The 18936-nt window shown below is 43.4% G+C and overlaps 1 protein-coding gene and 1 long non-coding RNA gene across 6 annotated transcripts in view; one reads left to right on the forward strand and one right to left on the reverse strand.

Annotated features, from left to right (window-relative positions):
* FAM168A (family with sequence similarity 168 member A) overlaps positions 1 to 18936 on the reverse strand; it is a 168934-nt gene that overhangs the window by 87163 nt on the left and 62835 nt on the right. For all 5 annotated transcript variants that reach the window (XM_081197463.1, XM_081197460.1, XM_081197464.1 and 2 more), the window contains exon 3: positions 7455 to 7543. In XM_081197463.1, the coding sequence (XP_081053589.1) occupies positions 7455 to 7524 (70 nt within the window). In that variant the 5' untranslated portion in view covers positions 7525 to 7543. The remainder of the gene's footprint in view (positions 1 to 7454; positions 7544 to 18936) is intronic.
* LOC308588853 overlaps positions 1 to 18936 on the forward strand; it is a 271876-nt gene that overhangs the window by 15007 nt on the left and 237933 nt on the right. The gene's annotated exons all lie outside the window — the stretch shown is intronic.

The raw sequence follows: 18936 nt of genomic DNA on the forward strand, positions 1-18936 counted from the left end.
AGGAATTCGTTCATTACAGTGGTACCTCGGGTTACAGACGCTTCAGGTTACATACGCTTCAGGTTACAGACTCCGCTAACCCAGAAATAGTACCTCGGGTTAAGAACTTTGCTTCAGGATGAGAACAGAAATCATGCAGCAGCGGCGCCGTGGCAGCAGGGGAGGCTCCATTAGCTAAAGTGATGCTTCAGGTTAAGAACAGTTTCAGGTTAAGAACAGACCTCCCGAACGAATTAAATACTTAACCCAAGGTACCACTGTATTTTTTCTTTCCAAAATATAGTCCGGGCCACCACATGGTCTGACGGATGGCGGAGCGGCCCACGGCTGAAAAAGGTTGCTGACCCCTGGTCTAGAACTTTGGTGTTTGATCATTCAACCTGGTGCTAGACCACAAGTGTGCTTTTGACTGCATCTTTCCTCTTGTTTGCCAAATCCACTGTCTGACCATGACTATGCCTTCTGCCTCCGGGCCCACATGACCGTCGGCTGCAGCCTATAATGAAACCAGGCCCCAAGCCTGACTGGGGTGGGTAGGTGGGAGCTGCTGCTATGGGCATGGCATGTGGCTCTGTTTGGTGGTAGCACATGCTGCTTTTCCAAGACCTCCTTCCCAGTCCTCTGCCTGCTCTTGCTGCCATTGGTGCTGTTGTGCTCCTCTCCCACCCCTCGCTAATTTGGATTTTGTCATTCCAAAACGCTGGTTTTTCAGAATTCTGGGGACTTGCTAATGGACAGGAACTGTCACCCGGCCTAGAGTTATGAAAATCCTTGATGTGGCTGATTTTTGTGGACTGTTGCCTTGTCCCAGCACGGACAGCACAGATATTTCTCGTATGAATAAATGGGAGTCTTTTTCATTAAAACGTTGAGCAATCTTTAGGCAACAACAACAAAAAAAGGTCTGTTCTCTTTTGTAATTCAGATTTAGCTCACCCCATGCAAGAAAAATGGTAGGACATGAAGAGCTTTTGATATATTTTGTGCCTGGGCTTTTCTTCTCCATCCTGAAGTTTTCTGTTTCATGGTTTTTAAAATAAAAGCCACTCTTATGACAACTCTTTGCCTCCTGGGCAGCCAAGACAAACATCTAAGGACTCTAGTGGTTCAATTGATTCATCAGTGCTCTGTGTATGGGTTCTCACACTGGCAACATCTAAGTTTCCCTGCCTTTTGTGCATTCACTTGCATTCCTGGGGACCTTGTTAAGCATTTCCGTGTTTGAATTTGCCTTCCATTTCCTTTTCAAGCGATTCCATCTCTCCCTGGGACCTCCAGCAGGGCAAATAAAGGTCATTTGAGTACCTGATTAGCTGGAATGCACATTCACTTGGTCCCTCAATTCCATACAATTTTGCTCAAAAGCACTCAGCAGAGCCAGCAGATGTCATTCCTAGACATCTTAGCAGGCTGACTCTCCCACCTATCAAACCTCAACCCTCTTACCTCTCTCAATGCTGCTAGTGAAAACAAAAGATGCTTCAGGTGGATTGCAGCCACTGGAGAGGGGAGGAAATAATGAACCTACAAATAGCTGAAATTAGCAGACATTTGAAGAGGAGCCTTCAACATACCTCTCCTGAATAATCCTTTGTTATCTCCTCTCTCTTAAATCCTGCATTGTCTCCGATTCTGGTGCCAAGGAGCCAGAGTGTGACACTGGTCAGAGACAAACAAAACCACCCGCTCTGGAAATTTGGCCCACACTTTCTAGAAAGATAATGGGTTGCACAAAGACGGCTTGTGGTTTCCAACAGGCCTTTGGTTGCCACTGTGTGCAAAGAAGGCGGAACTAGATAGGCTTTTGGTCTGATCCAGCAGGGCTCTGATTATTCACAGGTATCTCACAACATAGATTAGGCTGAGAGATCATGACTGGCTCAAAAGAGGCTCAAATAGTAAGTTCAAGTTCAAGTTTGGCTGGGAGCTGCCCAGATAGGTGGCATATATATAATACTAATAATAAAAACCACATACTCACTACTACTCCTACTACTACTACTCCTACTACTACCACCACTATTACAACTACCATTTCACTACCTAAAGCATGGGTAGGCCCAGGGGCTAGATCCAGCCCAATCGCCTTCTCAGTCCGGCCCGCAGACGGTCTGGGAATCAGCGTGTTTTTACATGAGTAGAATGTGTGTTGTTGTTGTTTAGTCATTTAGTCATGTCAAACTCTTCGTGACCCCCTGGACCAGAGCACGCCAGGCACTCCTGTCTTCCACTGCCTCCCGCAGTTTGGTCAAACTCATGCTGGTAGCTTCGAGAACACTGTCCCACCATCTCGTCCTCTGTCGTCCCCTTCTCCTTGTGCCCTCCATCTTTCCCAACATCAGGGTCTTTTCCAGGGAGTCTTCTCTTCTCATGAGGTTGCCAAAGTATCGGAGCCTCAGTTTCACAATCTGTCCTTCCAGTGAGCACTGTCCTTCCAGTGAGGGCTAATTTCCTTCAGAAAAGTAGAATGTGTGCTTTTATTTAAAATGCATCTCTGGGTTATTTGAGGGGCATAGGAATTCGTTCATTTTTCTCCCCAAACTATAGTCCGGCACCCCACAAGGTCTGAGGGACAGTGGACCGGCCCCCTGCTGAAAAAGTTTGCTGATCCCTAACCAAAAGCAAGTGAGATCATCAGTATATACATATGTTCAAGTATCAGGCTGGGATATTTCTTTAAATACATTCATTAATGCAATGTAAAGAGAAAAGAACTTCATAGTTGCTCAATATGCAAGGCCGGAAAAATCCCAGGTGCGTGAACTCGTAGAAGTTTACTGCTGAGTATTACTACTTTGAAATATTTATTCAAGCTTCTGCAAGTCGGCCGCATGAAAGATTGATGCTGGCACTGCCTAGACACTAGAATTATTTTTCTAGCCCTATCGATATACTTTTCCTGTTGAATCAAGGAGACACTTCATCAACAGGGAAAAAATTATGAGTGCATTTATTGGTGAACGCTTTATCCAGCTAAGTTACCTCTGCTGATTTTTCAAAACATCACTATTTAATTACTATCGCCACTCAATGGCAAAGAGAAATAGATCAAATTGCGGCTCTTACTAGAAGAGCTAAATTATATTATGGGATGCCCTGGGGAGCACCTCTGAGTTCATTATGATGAGGTTAGTCCTTTGGCCTGCCACAAATCCATGGCAATAGAATTAGGTAACAGAATGGCTGATACTCCACAGAATATTTGCTGAATGGGAAGAAGAAGACAGTAAACTGGAGCTTTGGGTTCATCCAAATCGGAGTCAAGCAAGAAAGCAAAGAGCTCTCTGCACATACCTAAACTTTTAAATGGTGTTTGTTTCAAATACCTGAATCAGCAAACATGGCATACTCACATAAACTCTCATAAGTGTGTGTGTGTGTGTGTGTGTGTGTGTGTGTTTGCTTGCTTGCTTGCAGCCATGCATCAGGTTTTATTTTCTGTAACTGCCCACAATACTTTATCAAAGCATATCCCCCAATTTTTCACTGATTTTTTCACTCACTATTAATAATAATAATAATAACAATAGAAGCAGGATATAGACAAATACAAAATGGAACCAAATACAGTGGTGCCTCGCAAGACGAAATTAATCCGTTCCGCGAGTCTCTTCGTCTAGCGGTTTTTTTGTCTTGCGAAGCAACCCTATTAGCGGCTTAGCGGATTAACGCTATTAGCGGTTTAGCGGCTATTAAAGGATTAGTGGATTAGCGGCTAAAAGGCTATTAGCGGCTCAGCGGCTTAGAAAAAAGGGGGGAAGCGGGGAAAAATCGGAACCCTTGCAAGACGTTTTCGTCTTGCAAAGCAGCCCATAGGGAAAATCGTCTTGCGAAGCAGCTCAGAAACGGAAAACCCTTTCGTCTAGCGGGTTTTCCGTCTTGCGAGGCATTCGTCTTGCGGGGCACCACTGTACTAACATACCTAAAAACATTTTGCTATGGCTTCTAAATTAATCCACCTTTATATTCCATAATCTTGGAAAGATTGAGCAAGGAACCCATAGTGTTAGCCAAAGGTACATAATTGTGACATTTGACGGCATCGTAAGACCCCAAGGGTACATACACAGCCCAACAAGACAACGACAGGAATCCACCAACAGCATATGAATCAACAGGGCGAACCTGATTCAAAAAACCACACACACACCACTCACACATGAAAACAAAGGTCGCCACAGCCAATCACAACAAGCAACCGCACCCTAGGCCAACCCCAATTTCTCTCATCACCAAAAGAACACAAGCAAATAGCAAAGAGAAACTGCACAAACGACACTGACATTGTCTGCAAAGTGAAACTGACCACCGGTCCTGTTAGCTAGGGATGATGGGAATTGTAGTCCCAAACATCTGGAGGGCCAGAGTTTGCCTATGGCTGATCTAGGATACCAGCTTTTCTATCCCTGTTTTTTTTGGGGGGGAGGGGCTTATCTATTTTCAATCAATTCAAATTAGATAGAGCACTAGGGTTTTCAGCAGGTCTATGTCACTGGAACAGTGTTGGTCCTGAAAGTGAGTAAATGCCTTTTATTTGGACCAACAGCTACTCAAACTGCAGCCTTCCCTTTCAAAAGACGAGGTAGCTCAAATAAAACACTTTGGTGTAATCAATTCATATAGCTCATTTGATTCATCCGATGTTAAGACAGACAGAGCAGTTACCTGTCATTGCCATGCAGCCAGAATAAAGCCAAGGCGCTTGACATTTCTGCTAAACTGCAGTCATGCAAACGGAAGGCAACCACCCATTCCAATACATAAGGCTCACTCAACATTTCAGCATCGCTCCAGCCATTTTGCTGCACGCTATCTCACAATATAGATTCAGCAGGAATAATAATGCTGAATTTGAAGGAGAAAGCACATCAAAATAAGGAGATTTTTAAAAGGCTATTCAATATACAACTTCAGCCAGAATAAGATAGTTCATGGAAAACTCTGAACAAAATGTATATTGCGTCACTTGAGAGAAAACAAGTATTTACAAATGCCAGGAGACTGAGTGCTACCTTTGTCAACTACAAATGTGTCTTGTGGCACCTTTGTTAGTCTAAATGCAACAGGGTTATTTGTTATTTTAGCATATAAAGCCCTTTGCTCCTTCAGCAGCCAAGGCCACAGAGAAAACCTCCTATTTTCCTATTTTTCCCTATGAGTTTTAAATGCATCTCTTTCATACAGCTGCCTGCAGAACACATTAGATTATCACAGCCCCATAAGCTTGTCTTCTACGTTTAGGAGGTTAACATATTTTGACACTATTAAACAACATTTATCTTCATGCATATTACAAAGACACACAAAGAATCAAGCTCAGACATGGCATGAATGCTTATTCTCAGCCTCTCCTGAACTCTTATTCCCTTATAGCCATTTCCTGATTTTCTGCTGGAACACTCTGTCTGTTCCAATATATCGTTCTGTTTCCAGATCCTGTGCAGGTTTGCCTCTTATGCAATTCATATGGATCACCAGCCATGACATCATTCCTCCTCAAGTCTCTCTCTCCCCAGGTATCTGCACCTCTTAAGCTGCCCCATTCCGTCACCTTTCTATGCACTAGATGCTCAACTCATATTTTAGGTCCCTGCATGCCAACTGGCATTGGTCAAAATGCCCATCTTCCTAATTTCCTACTGAGAAGGTTTTTCAGAGACAGTCTCTTGCTACCGGCTGCGGCAGCAGCAATGAAGACACTTCCAAACAAAACAACTAGACTCTGTAGGACACATGGCAGCTTCTTTCAAGATCTACAACATAGTAGTTGTAGACTTACAATGTTGTTGTTGTTGTTTAGTCATTTAGTCGTGTCCGACTCTTTGTGACCCCCTGGACCAGAGCACGCCAGGCACTCCTGTCCTCCACTGCCTCCCGCAGTTTGGCCAAACTCATGTTCGTAGCTTCAAGAACACTGTCCCACCATCTCATCCTCTGTCGTCCCCTTCTCCTTGTGCCCTCCATCTTTCCCAACATCAGGGTCTTTTCCAGGGAGTCTTCTCTTCTCATGAGGTTGGCAAAGTATCGGAGCCTCAGCTTCAGGATCTGTCCTTCCAGTGAGCACTCAGGGCTGATTTCCTTCAGAATGGAGAGGTTTGATCTTCTTGCAGTCCATGGGACTCTCAAAAGTCTCCTCCAGCACCATAATTCAAAAGCATCAATTCTTCGGCGATCAGCCTTCTTTATGGTCCAGTTTTCACTTCCATACATTCACTACTGGGAAAACCAGAGCTTTAACTATACGGACCTTTGTTGGCAAGACTTACAATAGTCTGTTATAATGTGGCAACTGGTGCATCCCAGAACAGCATCCCAGAACAGCTGAGCATCACTCCTGTCTGCAAAGTGACAAAAAGCTCTAGGACATGTAGATACTGGCCCCATTTTCTATTACAGTGGTACCTTGGGTTCTCGACTTTAATCTGTTCTGGGAATCCGTCTGACTCCTGAAACAGTTCAAAAACCAAGGCGCAGCTTCTGATTGGCTGCAGGAGCTTCCTGCACTTATCGGAAGCCACGTCAGACATTTGGCTTCCTAAGTCTACTGTTGCTGACAGGGCACAGTAATAGAAAAAGGAAATGTCATATATTCCAAATCTAGATGCTGATTCATCAATACAGTTGCAGAACATAAACAACTTCCAATAATTACGGGGAAAGTTATAAAGTTATAAAGTTGAGAGGCAAGGGCATGCAACTAAAACAAGAAACCATCAGCAATAAATAACTGGATTGGGGCCTCTCTTTTTTTCATTTTGTATTTTCAGCAGATGTAATTGCTAACATATGATAATGTTTTGTTGTGCAATATTCACAGGTTACATCAGTGGTAATTCACGGCAAAGTTCATCACTGTAACCTACAGAGACTTATTTATGCAGAAGGAAGCAGCCATCAGCAGAGAGAGAAACCACTGACTTATTTTAGGCGTGCAGACTGAAGATAAGTGATGAGATCCCATAGGGTAGACATACCAAATGTTAAGCCCAAATTGAAGTATCACATTAGAGCATGCCTGAGGAGAGAAGTCTTATCGAAACAAAAGCTGGTGCGCTGAAGGAAACTCCAAGGGTAACAACAAGATCCCAGAAGAACAACAAAACTTGGTTACAGCAACGCACTTCTTGGAAGGGTTCGACTTATCTGACTTAGCCAGCTGCCTGGTACACACAAAACCTGTATCTGAACTGCACCACTTCAAGCTGCCGATAGGTGCTGCTCTCAGGAGCAAATGTACAAAGCAAAACACACAGAGAGAGAACTTCACAAGGCTAAAACCCAGCTAAGACTTGCCATCCCGGATCTAGCTTTCTACATGCAGAGAGTGGGGGTATTAAAGAGCATTGTTGGATTAGCCCCGCCCCACCTTCCATCTGAAATGGTACATCCCATAAAAAGGCACATGACCTGCATGGGAACTAGGCCTCTGAGCATGGGAATAGAAGCAACCTTACCTGTATAGGCCATGTTCTTAGGGTTTCCATAAGGAGCCCCAGGTTGAACGGGGCTGTAAACTGGATTCATTGTGGAAGACGTGAAAACTCTGAAAGAGAAAGGGGGAAAGTGAATAATGAAAAATATTTCCCACCCTCACATTAGGATGGCAAGGACTATGTTTATGATTCATGACATAGAGCTGCAAAGATAAGTATTTACGAAAAGACAACAGCTTACTCAGATATTCAAGTTTTGGAGCCTTCACTTAATTCTCTTAAATTATTCTCACGGGTGATTTACCTGTCCTCCTAATTACAGCGAAAGAATCGCAAGAAACGCGTTTTTCAGTACTGTGGTGAAATGGTACTTGGGTGAAATCAGAAAGAACAATTCCCCTCTTCCACCAGGGGGAGTCCAAGCCAAAGGACAGATCAAACCCCACAATGTTTGGGCCACAGGTGCATGTTGTACACTGAGTGTAAGATTCATTTCTCAGGAAATAAATCACACCCATATCATAAAGCAACATTCATTACACTATTACTGTTGTGTGGCAGCTGGAGGGCTGGGCTTGAGGTTCTGCTCAGCTGTGATACGCAACTACTATACGTGGGACTGCCTCTGAAGATTGTTTGGAAACTTCAGCTGGTGCAGAATTCAGTGGCCAACTTTCTCACTGGGACAAGAGCATATTACACTGACCCTGACCTGACGGCACTGGCTGCCAATTAGTTTCCCGCCCCAGTTCAAAGTGCTCGTTTTGACCTAATGAAGCCTAATGAAGCCTAATGAAGCTCAGAACCGCAATAACTCCAGGACTGCCTCCCCCAATATTAATATTAATAATAACAAGAACAACAACAACAATCATAATAATATATTTATACCCCGCCCATCTGGCTGGGTTTCCCCAGCCACTTTGGGCAGCTCCCAACAGAATATTAAAATACAATAATCTATTAAACATTAAAAGCTTCCCTAAACAGGGCTGCCTTTAGATGTCTTCTAAAAGTATGGTAGTTGTTCTTCTCTTTGACATCTGGCGGGAGGGAATTCCACAGGGTGGGCGTCACCACCGAGAAGACCCACTGCCTGGTTCCCTGTAACTTGGCTTCTCGCAGCGAGGGAACCACCAGAAGGCCCTTGGATCTGGAGCTCAGTGTCCGGGCTGAACGATGGGGACCCGGGCAGACCTGCCATCATCACCTGAGGCCCTTCTTTGTTTGCCCCCTGCACTAGAGGTATGGAGGGTGGCAACACTAGAACAGGTGGCTCCCCATTTGTGGAATGCTCCCCCCAGGGAGACTCACCTAGAATCATAGAATCATAGAGTTGGAAGAGACCACAAGGGCCATCGAGTCCAACCCCCTGCCAAGCAGGAAACACCATCAGAGCACTCCTGACATATGGTTGTCAAGCCTCTGCTTAAAGACCTCCAAAGGAGGAGACTCCACCACACTCCTTGGCAGCAAATTCCACTGTCAAACAGCTCTTACTGTCAGGAAGTTCTTCCTAATGTTTAGGTGGAATCTTCTTTCTTGTAGTTTGGATCCATTGCTCCGTGTCCGCTTCTCTGGAGCAGCAGAAAACAACCTTTCTCCCTCCTCTATGTGACATCCTTTTATATATTGGAACATGGCTATCACATCACCCCTTAACCTCCTCTTCTCCAGGCTAAACATGCCCAGCTCCCTTAGCCGTTCCTCATAAGGCATCGTTTCCAGGCCTTTGACCATTTTGGTTGCCCTCCTCTGGACACGTTCCAGTGTGTCAGTGTCCTTCTTGAACTGTGGTGCCCAGAACTGGACACAGTACTCCTTGTGAGGTCTGACCAGAGCAGAATACAGTGGCACTATTGCTTCCCTTGATCTAGATGCTATACTCCTATTGATGCAGCCCAGAATTGCATTGGCTTTTTTAGCTGTCGCGTCACACTGTTGGCTCATGTCAAGTTTGTGGTTAAAATTCATCTTGTTTGTTTTGGCCCAGTTCTCTAATCTGTCACGGTTGTTTTGAAGTGTGATCCTGTCCTCTGGGGTGTTAGCCACCCCTCCCAGTTTGGTGTCATCTGCAAATTTGATCAGGATGCCCTTGAGTCCATCATCCAAGTCGTTGATAAAGATGTTGAATAAGTGCCTTCACTTACACCAATTATTACTCTAAAATATCTAGGGGAAAATAGGGATTGATGGAAATTCTGTCACGCATCATGGTTTCAGTTCTCCATAATCCCACTGGCAAGTCATTGTTAGGAAAGAATCTGGCAAGTGATAAACACGGCTGCAACGTAGACGCAACATACCACGGAGGGGACGTAAGCTTTCGAGCAAACGGAATGATCCCCAAATTATAATAATAATTTATTATTTATACCCCGCCCTTCTGGCTGGGTTTCCCCAGCCACTCTGGGTGGCTTCTAATAGAACACTAAAATACAATAACCTATTAAACATTAAAAGCTTCCCTAATTAGGGCTGCCTTCAGATGTCTTCTAAAAGTTTGGTAGTTGTTTTTCTCTTTGACATCTGGTGGGAGGGCATTCCACAGGGCGGGTGCCACCACCGAGAAGGCCCTCTGCCTGGTTCCCTGTAACTTGGCTTCTCGCAGTGAGGGAACCGCCAGAAGGCCCTCGGCACTGGACCTCAGTGACCGGGCAGGATGGGAGTGGAGATGCTCCTTCAGGTATATTGGCTAACTATGGTTAAAAGAAACAAAATTTAAAAATTCCTTCCAGAAGCACCTTAGAGACCAATTAAGTTTGTTATTGGTATGAGCTTTTGTGTGCATGCACAGTTCTTCAGATATTTATTTATTTTATTTCGTTTCGACTACGGCAGACCAACACGGCTACCTACCTGTAACTAGAACTATGGTTAAAAGGTCAGAACAGGTATCTATGCCACCCTGAGCTTGGGGAGGGGCGGAGAGAGAAGGTACAAGTAGAACAAATAATCAAATCACATAAAGATGCAGATTTCCAGATACATTTAAACCAACTATCCAGGGAGCATCCTGAGTGGAGCTTTGGGCTCTGCTCTATAGTTCAAGCTTTGGCAGCACTGAGGAAGCGCCAAGGTCTGATGGCCTACTTGTGTTAAATGTCTGGGTGGATGCAGCTCAGCTCTTCATAACAAAAAACTAGCTTCAAATTTATCTCTCTGTTTCCAGACCAACATATGAACTAAAATATTCTTTCTGGCTGGCACACCAACAGTATGTTCCGTACTATCCGAAATGTCGCAGCGCCAGGCAGAGAACTGCCTTTAAAAAAAATTAATAACCCTTTTGCCCATCATCTTACTAATAAAGATGATTAAAAGGAGCCAGGATCTTTTTTTCCTCTGGCTTTTATTTAGAGAGAAGCAAGGAACCTGGGAATTTGTGTCTAGGACTGACAGTTAAGCAACTACTCAGTTAATTATCTTAATGAAGCACATTCTTAGCTCTGATTAGTGGAGGGAAAAATCAGTCATTAAGCTTTATTAAGCAAACCATTTGTCTCCACGGCTACCTAGACAATTTTAAACATCATACCCATCACGTTTACACCACTTCTGGATTGCCTTTAAAAGGAAAAGGGGGAAAAAAGATGCCTACTTCATAAAATAATCATTGATACATACAACAATGTGGACATTTATGAGCGATGAGCAATTTGTTAGATCATTAGTTCTTTTCCTTTTTATTTCCAGATAGTAAACAAGTCAAATGTTAAGCCTAGCAACAATTGGCTTGACAATTAGTGCTTAATTAATTAGCTTTCCTGCCACTTCTAAGTTAGCATTGTATTAGCGGCTCTCTAAAGAGGGAGAAGATGGAGCCTATAAAAATGCAAAGAACTTGGGGGTGGAGAGGATGGCCAGTAAAGAGACTCCAACAGTCCAAATAAATGAATATTTGCAAAAGCCTCCCCTCGCAACTGGAAGAATGTGTGTTCCCTGTCTGTGAGTCTCATCCGCCACACAACGTTGCCGCCGAAGATTTACATGTCACACATGCCAAGTTTATGGTCCTCTCAGCCTTTGCAGCTTGGCACTCTTGCCTGTCTGCAGTATTTTTTTGCTACTGTATTTATAGAGCCATTAAGTTTACACCGTAATATATGTATGCACTGTGGCCGTTACTTTTGCCGCAGGGACCGTAAGTCTCAATTTCCTGACTGGTGTGAATTTAAAATTCTCCACCAGAGTGCTTCGCAGATAGAATCTTTTAATGCTGGAGATAAGAGTCTTTGGATTTAAAAAGGAATAACTTCAAAGAGCAATATCATGGGTACTTCTATACTACAAATGTAATGCCAAAGTAATTTAACAGTCACGCCCCCTCCTCCCAAAATTGACAGTTAAGAAACTCCTATCCACCCACAATTACAATTCCCCCAAATTTCTTGATGAGATTTCAGGACAGCTAAAACTTGCATAAAGTACAAAGTGCCGTTGTCATTGGTCTGCATGGTGATCCTCCAGTCCTCACCTCATGGGCTCATAAAATCTACCATAATACATAGATTTGGCAAGGTTAACGGCAGTCTTAAGAGGACAATCAGACAAACAATTAATAAAAGAATGGGACTATGTTAAAGAGCATATGAAAAAACATTGTTCTGGAATTAACATATCAGTATGTAATAAATGAAGTTTGCAAGGTGTCAAGGGAATGAAGAAATGGTTATAAAAGGTCTAAAGCTAGAAATAACATATATACAGTGGTACCTCGCAAGACGAATGCCTCGCAAGACAAAAAACTCGCTAGACGAAAGGTTTTTCCGTTTTCGATTTGCCTCACAAGACGAAATTTCCCTATGGGCTTGCTTCGCAAGACGAAAACGTCTCGCGGCTTTGTTTCCTTTGTCTAAAAACAAAGACATGTTTTGTTTATAAAGTTAATTTATTTTCCCTTCAATTTTTGAACTGCTCTTTACAGTATGTATGACTTTAAAGAGCAGTTAATAAACTGTTGTTGTACCAAATTTGGCTTTGTTTCGACTTTTTTTGACCATAGGAACGCATTAATTGATTTTCAATGCATTCCTATGGGATTTCGTGATTCGCAAGACGAAAAATTCGCTAGACAACAAAAATTGCGGAACGAATTAATTTCGTCTTGCGGGGCACCACTGTGTATGTGTATATATATATATATATATATATATATATATATATATATATACACACACACACACACACACACACACACACAACAATTAAGATAAAATGAAAAGTTGAAGTCGCAAAAGGATGGAAGGGAGTCAAAGTGTATGTGCGTTTGCTTACGTTTTTGTGGTTGTTGTTCTTTTTTTTCTTTCTTTGATTTTTTGTTTAATGTATTATTTTGTTTATATTTTATGTTGTAATTTTGCACTGAAAATAAAGTATTTTTTAAAAAAACTACCATAATAGAGACAGTGAACCAAGCCTGAGAATTATGAACACCCAGCAATTCCAGCAAGCGGCTACGAGGCTGGAGAGGGGCTTAGCACACCATCAAGGTACAATGACAGGCAACACAGCAGGGATGTCCTCTTGCTGCAAGCCTCACCAGGTAATATTTACAAGTACTATGCAATCAGACCACTTATTTCCTGTGCTGGCCAGGATGCGTGAAGACCTGGAGACATACCTCGGCTACTATATTCAAACTCATCTCCATTTGGTTCCAGAACTGATCTATTGGAATCCATTGCAACCTGAGAGGCAGGACTGCCAGACTGCAGAACAGTGGCTTTCCATTGTTCCCATTCAAAATAGTCATCATAAGAATTGGAGCTTGAGTTCACTTGTTCTACTCCTCCCTTCACCCCCCCCCTGTTTTTCGAGCTCTCAATCTCCCAACTCCAAATATGCCATCTTATTTTTTTAATCTTCTAAGCCCACCCCAAAATGGCCACACCCACTTTTACATTTTGGCTATGCCCACTTTAACCACGCAGCCCCCAGAAGGGTTGATCTTGGAGTCAATGTAGTCCTTAGCCCCAAAAAGGTTAGCCACCCCTACTTTAACCACCTACTGCAAATCACCAAGTGATCTACAGCAGGGTGATCTTCAAACTTGGGTCCCCAGACGTTGATGGACTACAACTCTCATCATCCCTAGCCAGCTCATGAATGATGGGAGTTGTAGTCCAAGGTTGGAAAGCACTGCACTAGGAGATCCAAATCTATTCCTTGCTCATTCCTGACCTGAGATCCAGTGTGGTGTAGTGGTTAAGAGTGGTGGACTCGTAATCTGGGGAACCGGGTTCGCGTCTCCGCTCCTCCACATGCAGCCGCTGGGTGACCTTGGGCCAGTCACACTTCTCTGAAGTCTCTCAGCCCCACTCACCTCACATCGAGTGTTTGTTGTGGGGGAGGAAGGGAAAGGAGAATGTTAGCCGCTTTGAGACTCCTGAAGGGGAGTGAAAGGCGGGATATCAAATCCAAACTCCTCTTCTTCTCTTTTTCTTCTTCTACAGGTCTTTGGATGCAAAGCTCATTTGCTGCACTGGTTTCACTAGACCATGCAACCACGTCACCCATTTAAAAGCGGGATTTACAAAATCATTTTTGTTTTATAAGTGTGGACAAGCAGTTGCATTGGAAACATTTATTTCTCAGTTCAGTAACTGATTATTACATTGCTTATGCAAAAATCTAGGTTTGCACCAAATGGGGTCTGCCTGAAATAGTTTCTGCAACACTTCTACCTAGTCAAATACATAGTTCAACTTCACATTGGCACTGGAGAGGCAGGGAGAAGAAACAAGTCCGAAAGACAAGTAAAATCTAGGAGAGGGGCTGTGCCAGTCCAATGCAACAAACACAGCAAATAAACTTGGGACACCTTAAAGCCTGAACACATTTTATTGTGGCAAGAGCCCACCAAAGCAGATACAGGCTTGAAACTTATTTTATTGCTTAAAAATTATTGGGAAATGATATACAATGAACTGAAAAAAATGTTTAAAATGACATTTGTAAAAAAAAAAACCAGAAGCATTTTTGTTAGGGATTGTAGGACAAGACCTGCCAAGAAAAACAAAGAATTTATTTATGTATGCTACAACAGCAGCAAGAGTCTTGATAGCACAAGGATGGAAGAATGAGGAAATCCCAACGAAAGAACAGTGGCAAGAAAAATTGATGAGTTATGCATAGTTGGCTAAATTGACATACAAATTGCGGGAGAAGGGCAACTGTGGATTTAATGAAGAATGGGAGCTTTTTACAAATTATCTAAAAAGACAACAAAATAAACTGGACTCCTTGGCAACACAAATTTATTGGTTGATAACATGTTAGATAGATAATGTAAGGATATGTAAAATTTTATAATGTGCAAAGAATAATATGTGCTGAGAAATCAGAGAGAGGAGCTGAGGGAAGTCTTTGGTGGGGGAGGGAGGGGAAGGGGAAAAATAATGTATGCGATTATATGGTTTGATAATTTGTTATGTTGAAATTGCTAATAAAAATATTTTTTTTTAAAAAAAGAAACTTATTACAGCAGCTTTGCACCACAGACACGATGGGAATGGACAGACAACACATAACTAAAAACAGTGTGAGACTGAATATAATAGAAAAGACAGACCTAAAAGACATGCAGTAGAAGTGCTCCATTGCTATTTTTGCTTAGAAACTGCCAAATACCCAGAGTAGCAAGAATTCCAGCAGGACAATCCTAAGAGGCCCCTATTGTTGAGCAACCTCCAGCAACCTGTCCACCGCAACTTGGTGACTCTCCTATCGCATCTCTGCTGTGAAAGCAGTCGCCGGCAAAGGAAATTACTTCAGGCGAAGTGTAAATAGCAACACAACAGAGGTCGTGCCATCACTCAATGGCCCATATGTCAGTCAAAGGGGGTGAGAGGAGGTGGGGGTGTGGATATGAAGGATATGCCTTGAGAAAAGGGAAAGGAAGCACTGTAAACACTCAACTTGAACTTTCCACGCTATTAAGTGGCTGCGGTGTCACACTCGGATGCTCTCGCCTCGCTGAACAATAGTGCGCTTCAAAGGCTGCGCGTGATAAAATGGAAGCTTTGCTCAGCAATCACCAAAAGCTGCAGACGGGAGATCCGGGAGCATCCGTAAGAGAGGTTCAGTTGCCTCTCCGCTTTTAGACCATTTGGGAAAAGTTACAAGGGAGTGTGGCATAGCTGATTCTCACAGCCTTACACCAGGGTTGTGCAAAGAAGAAAATAAATGCTGTTCCTTCTCTTTCACAATCCACCAGGACGATTTCCAACTCTTGCACAACTCTGGTTTGTTTCAGTGGGGAGACTCCTGGCCAAACCATGCTCCATCGGTTAAATCGGTCTTCAATTTTGCTGTGCACCATACTGAAATTGAAATTGTAATACTTTATTGTCACTTGTACAACTTGTATACAGTGAGATTACACGAGCACCCCCCACTCAGCTCTCTTAGTCTTAATTCCCCTCGTTTACTGATACACACACACCAAACGCGAAAGTCAATTGCCCTGCTGTTATCTTTTCACTCAGCAGCCTAACAGCCCACGGATAGAAGCTGTTCTTTACCCTGTTGGTGCGACTAATGTTTCTGTATCTTCCGCCCGAGGGCAGGAGATCAAGAAAGTGCCGTCCAGGGTGTGAATCATCCCTGAGAATTTTCCTCACTCTCCTGAGGCAATGTTCTTCCGCTATTTCATCCAGCGGATTCACGGGACAGCCCATAATATCTTGTGCTGTATTCCCCACCCTCTGTAGGCACTTCCTATCAGCTGATGTCAAACCAGCGTACCACACTGTGATAAGAACGGACACTTTCTATTGTGGACCAGTAGAAGGAGATCATCAAATACTGCTCCAAATCCACCATTTGAGGTTGGTCGCTTCACTGCACTACAAAATCTGGAGAAGTGTGAAATTCAAAGGATAATTATGTTTTGGGATTTGGGGATCAGGCCTGTTGACGTCAGAATTCCTCAAGCATCCCTAGCTGGTGTCTCCTGCATGTCCAAGCTATCAACCAGAGGCCGATCTTACAAACAACCCTGAACATTGGAGGCCCCCCCCCCAAAAAAATGAAGTGCCGGGGTCCAAGCCCTAAGAGGCAACCCACAGTCTGATGATGTGGGACTTAGCTAAGTACAGTGGTGCCTCGCAAGACGAAATTAATTCGTTCCGCAAGTTTTTTCTTCTTGCGAGTTTTTCTTCTTGCGAAGCACGGTTTCCCATAGGAGACCGTCCGGGGACAGAGGGGACCTGTTTTAAAGCAAGGGAAGGGGCAGCGGGGAGAATCGCTTCTCCCCGTTGCCGCCCCTTGGTTCAAAAGGGGTCCGCGGGCGCCTTCCCCTCTGTCCCCTCTTTTGAAGCAAGGGGCAGAGGGGAGAATATCGCTTCTCCCCGTTGCCGCCCCTTAGTTCAAAAGGGGTCCGCGCACCTTCCCCTCTGTCCCCGGAGATTGCGGGGCTGGCAACAGGGAGAAGCGATCTTCTCCCCGCCGCCCCTTGCTTCAAAAGAGGTCCGGGGTGCGGGGGCAAGCTTCGTTTTGCGAAGCAAGCCCATAGGGAAATTCGTCTTGCGAAGCAACTTGAAAACGAAAAAACCTTTCGTCTTGCGAGTTTTTCGTCTTGCGAGGCGTTCGTCTTGCGGGGCACCACTGTATATAAGAACACAGGCAAGATGAGAGCCTTGGAGCTATCCAAGGGCCTGTAGCCTCTGAATGACCAACAGCCATCTTCTGTTGGATCTCATACCACTTGGTCCTCCAGCTTAAATTGGACCACATTTTTTGCGTGGAATCACAGCTGTGCTGCCAAACACCCATCACTCCACACTTTAGTTTTACAAAGCGTCTGAGTTGTAAAGAGGTAACAAAAAAAACCACAACAGCCTAAGTATAATTTTGTAAAATTCCAATTAGGGTAAGTTATGCGCAGATAAAGCAGTTTGAAGACCCTTTATTTCAGCAGGCATTTAAAACGTTAAAACATCCCATTTTATTGCTTCCACTTTTTAAATGTGTAACATCTTTTACCCTTGCTGCTGTTGAGTTGTTGCTTTGTTTTTAAGTGTTAGCCACATTTTATGTTCCTTGTTATTGCTTTCAGAAATGGACTGCTAGTCGCATTTGAACTTTTTATTGATTTATATTATATAATTTCCTGATTATGCTATATACCATACCAGGTACTTTTCAGACTATATATATAAATAAAGTATTATTAGTGATATAATTTTGTTTGACAGGGCCCATTTCTAATAGAAATTAGAAGTCCTGTATAGGAAGAATTATTAACTGCATTAGAGATTTTCCATCTCTAGATTTAATAATTAAAAGCAAATTACATGCTGATTGGGTATTTATAATTACACACTAGTCCAAGTTGGAGCCTATTTTGTCACACAGATACAATGGATGGAAGTAGTGTCTATGGGATGGTCAGTTCAGCAATCCTGCATCCTATTCCAAGGATTTAGGAGACGTAACGTTACATTCCACAAAGATAAAATATACAATGCCTCTCCTGAAGGTTTGGTCGCTAAATATGCATCAGAAGATGGGAAGACAATGAAGTAAAGCACAGAGAAACAAACCCCTTTCTCTACCCTTTCCCACAACATTCAAGCCTGAAAATAGTCTACTCTGTCCCTCTTCACACAAGAGAACTGTGAAGTAGCTATCACTAAGCAGAATATTAGATCTGGAAGATCTGGGTTCAAATCCTGATTCAGCCACAAAGCTCTCTAGGTTGGCTTTGGACAAGTCACCATTACTCAGGTGACCCACACATCATAGCATAGCCTGGTAAAGCACTCCCTTATTTCCACAGCAGGCCTTTCTAGAGAGTCTGGAGGCTGGCAGATTCATTTTGCAACTCTAAAACAGATGGCCCTTTCCAAGCATCTTAAAAAAATATAATGTACTTCTCCCTAGATTATTAAATGTTTTCTGCCCCATGAGCTGCCTGTGTGACATTTTCACCTTCTACTATGCCAGCGGTTCTCAACCTGTGGGTCCCCAGATGTTGTTGGACTACAACTCCCATCATCCCTGAGCTCTGGCCTTGCTAGCTAGGGGTGATGGGAGTTGTAGTTCAACAACATCTGGGGACCCACAGGTTGAGAAAGGCTGCACTATGCAATCCCTGCGGTTACTCTTGCTTCCCTTCTTCCTCTTCCTCACCCACAACCCCACCTGCCGCTACGACCCAACATGAGACTAGAACGAGAATCCATCCTCTAACTAAGAGTTCTTGGTTCCATTTAAAATTTTGTACTTGTGTAAGTACTTTGGGAGAAAAAAGGGATGGTAAATGTGTTTCTTCTTCAAGATCTGAAAGACTCATGAATAAGACTTGACACCTTTATCCACACAGGTTTCACTGCATTTTTACTACTTAGCACAAAGCTAATGCTCTCACAGTAAAGCAGGGAGATGGTTTGCTTCAGTACTTAATGTAAGAGTTAAGTTTCAAATCATGTTATTCCTTCTCTTGTCAAATTCCACTGGAACAGTTCTGGATTGTCTATCAGCTTCGCACCCCAAACAC

Source organism: Podarcis bocagei, assembly GCF_964188305.1.
Source record: "Podarcis bocagei genome assembly, chromosome: 6".
In the NCBI taxonomy this organism is placed as follows: domain Eukaryota; kingdom Metazoa; phylum Chordata; class Lepidosauria; order Squamata; family Lacertidae; genus Podarcis; species Podarcis bocagei.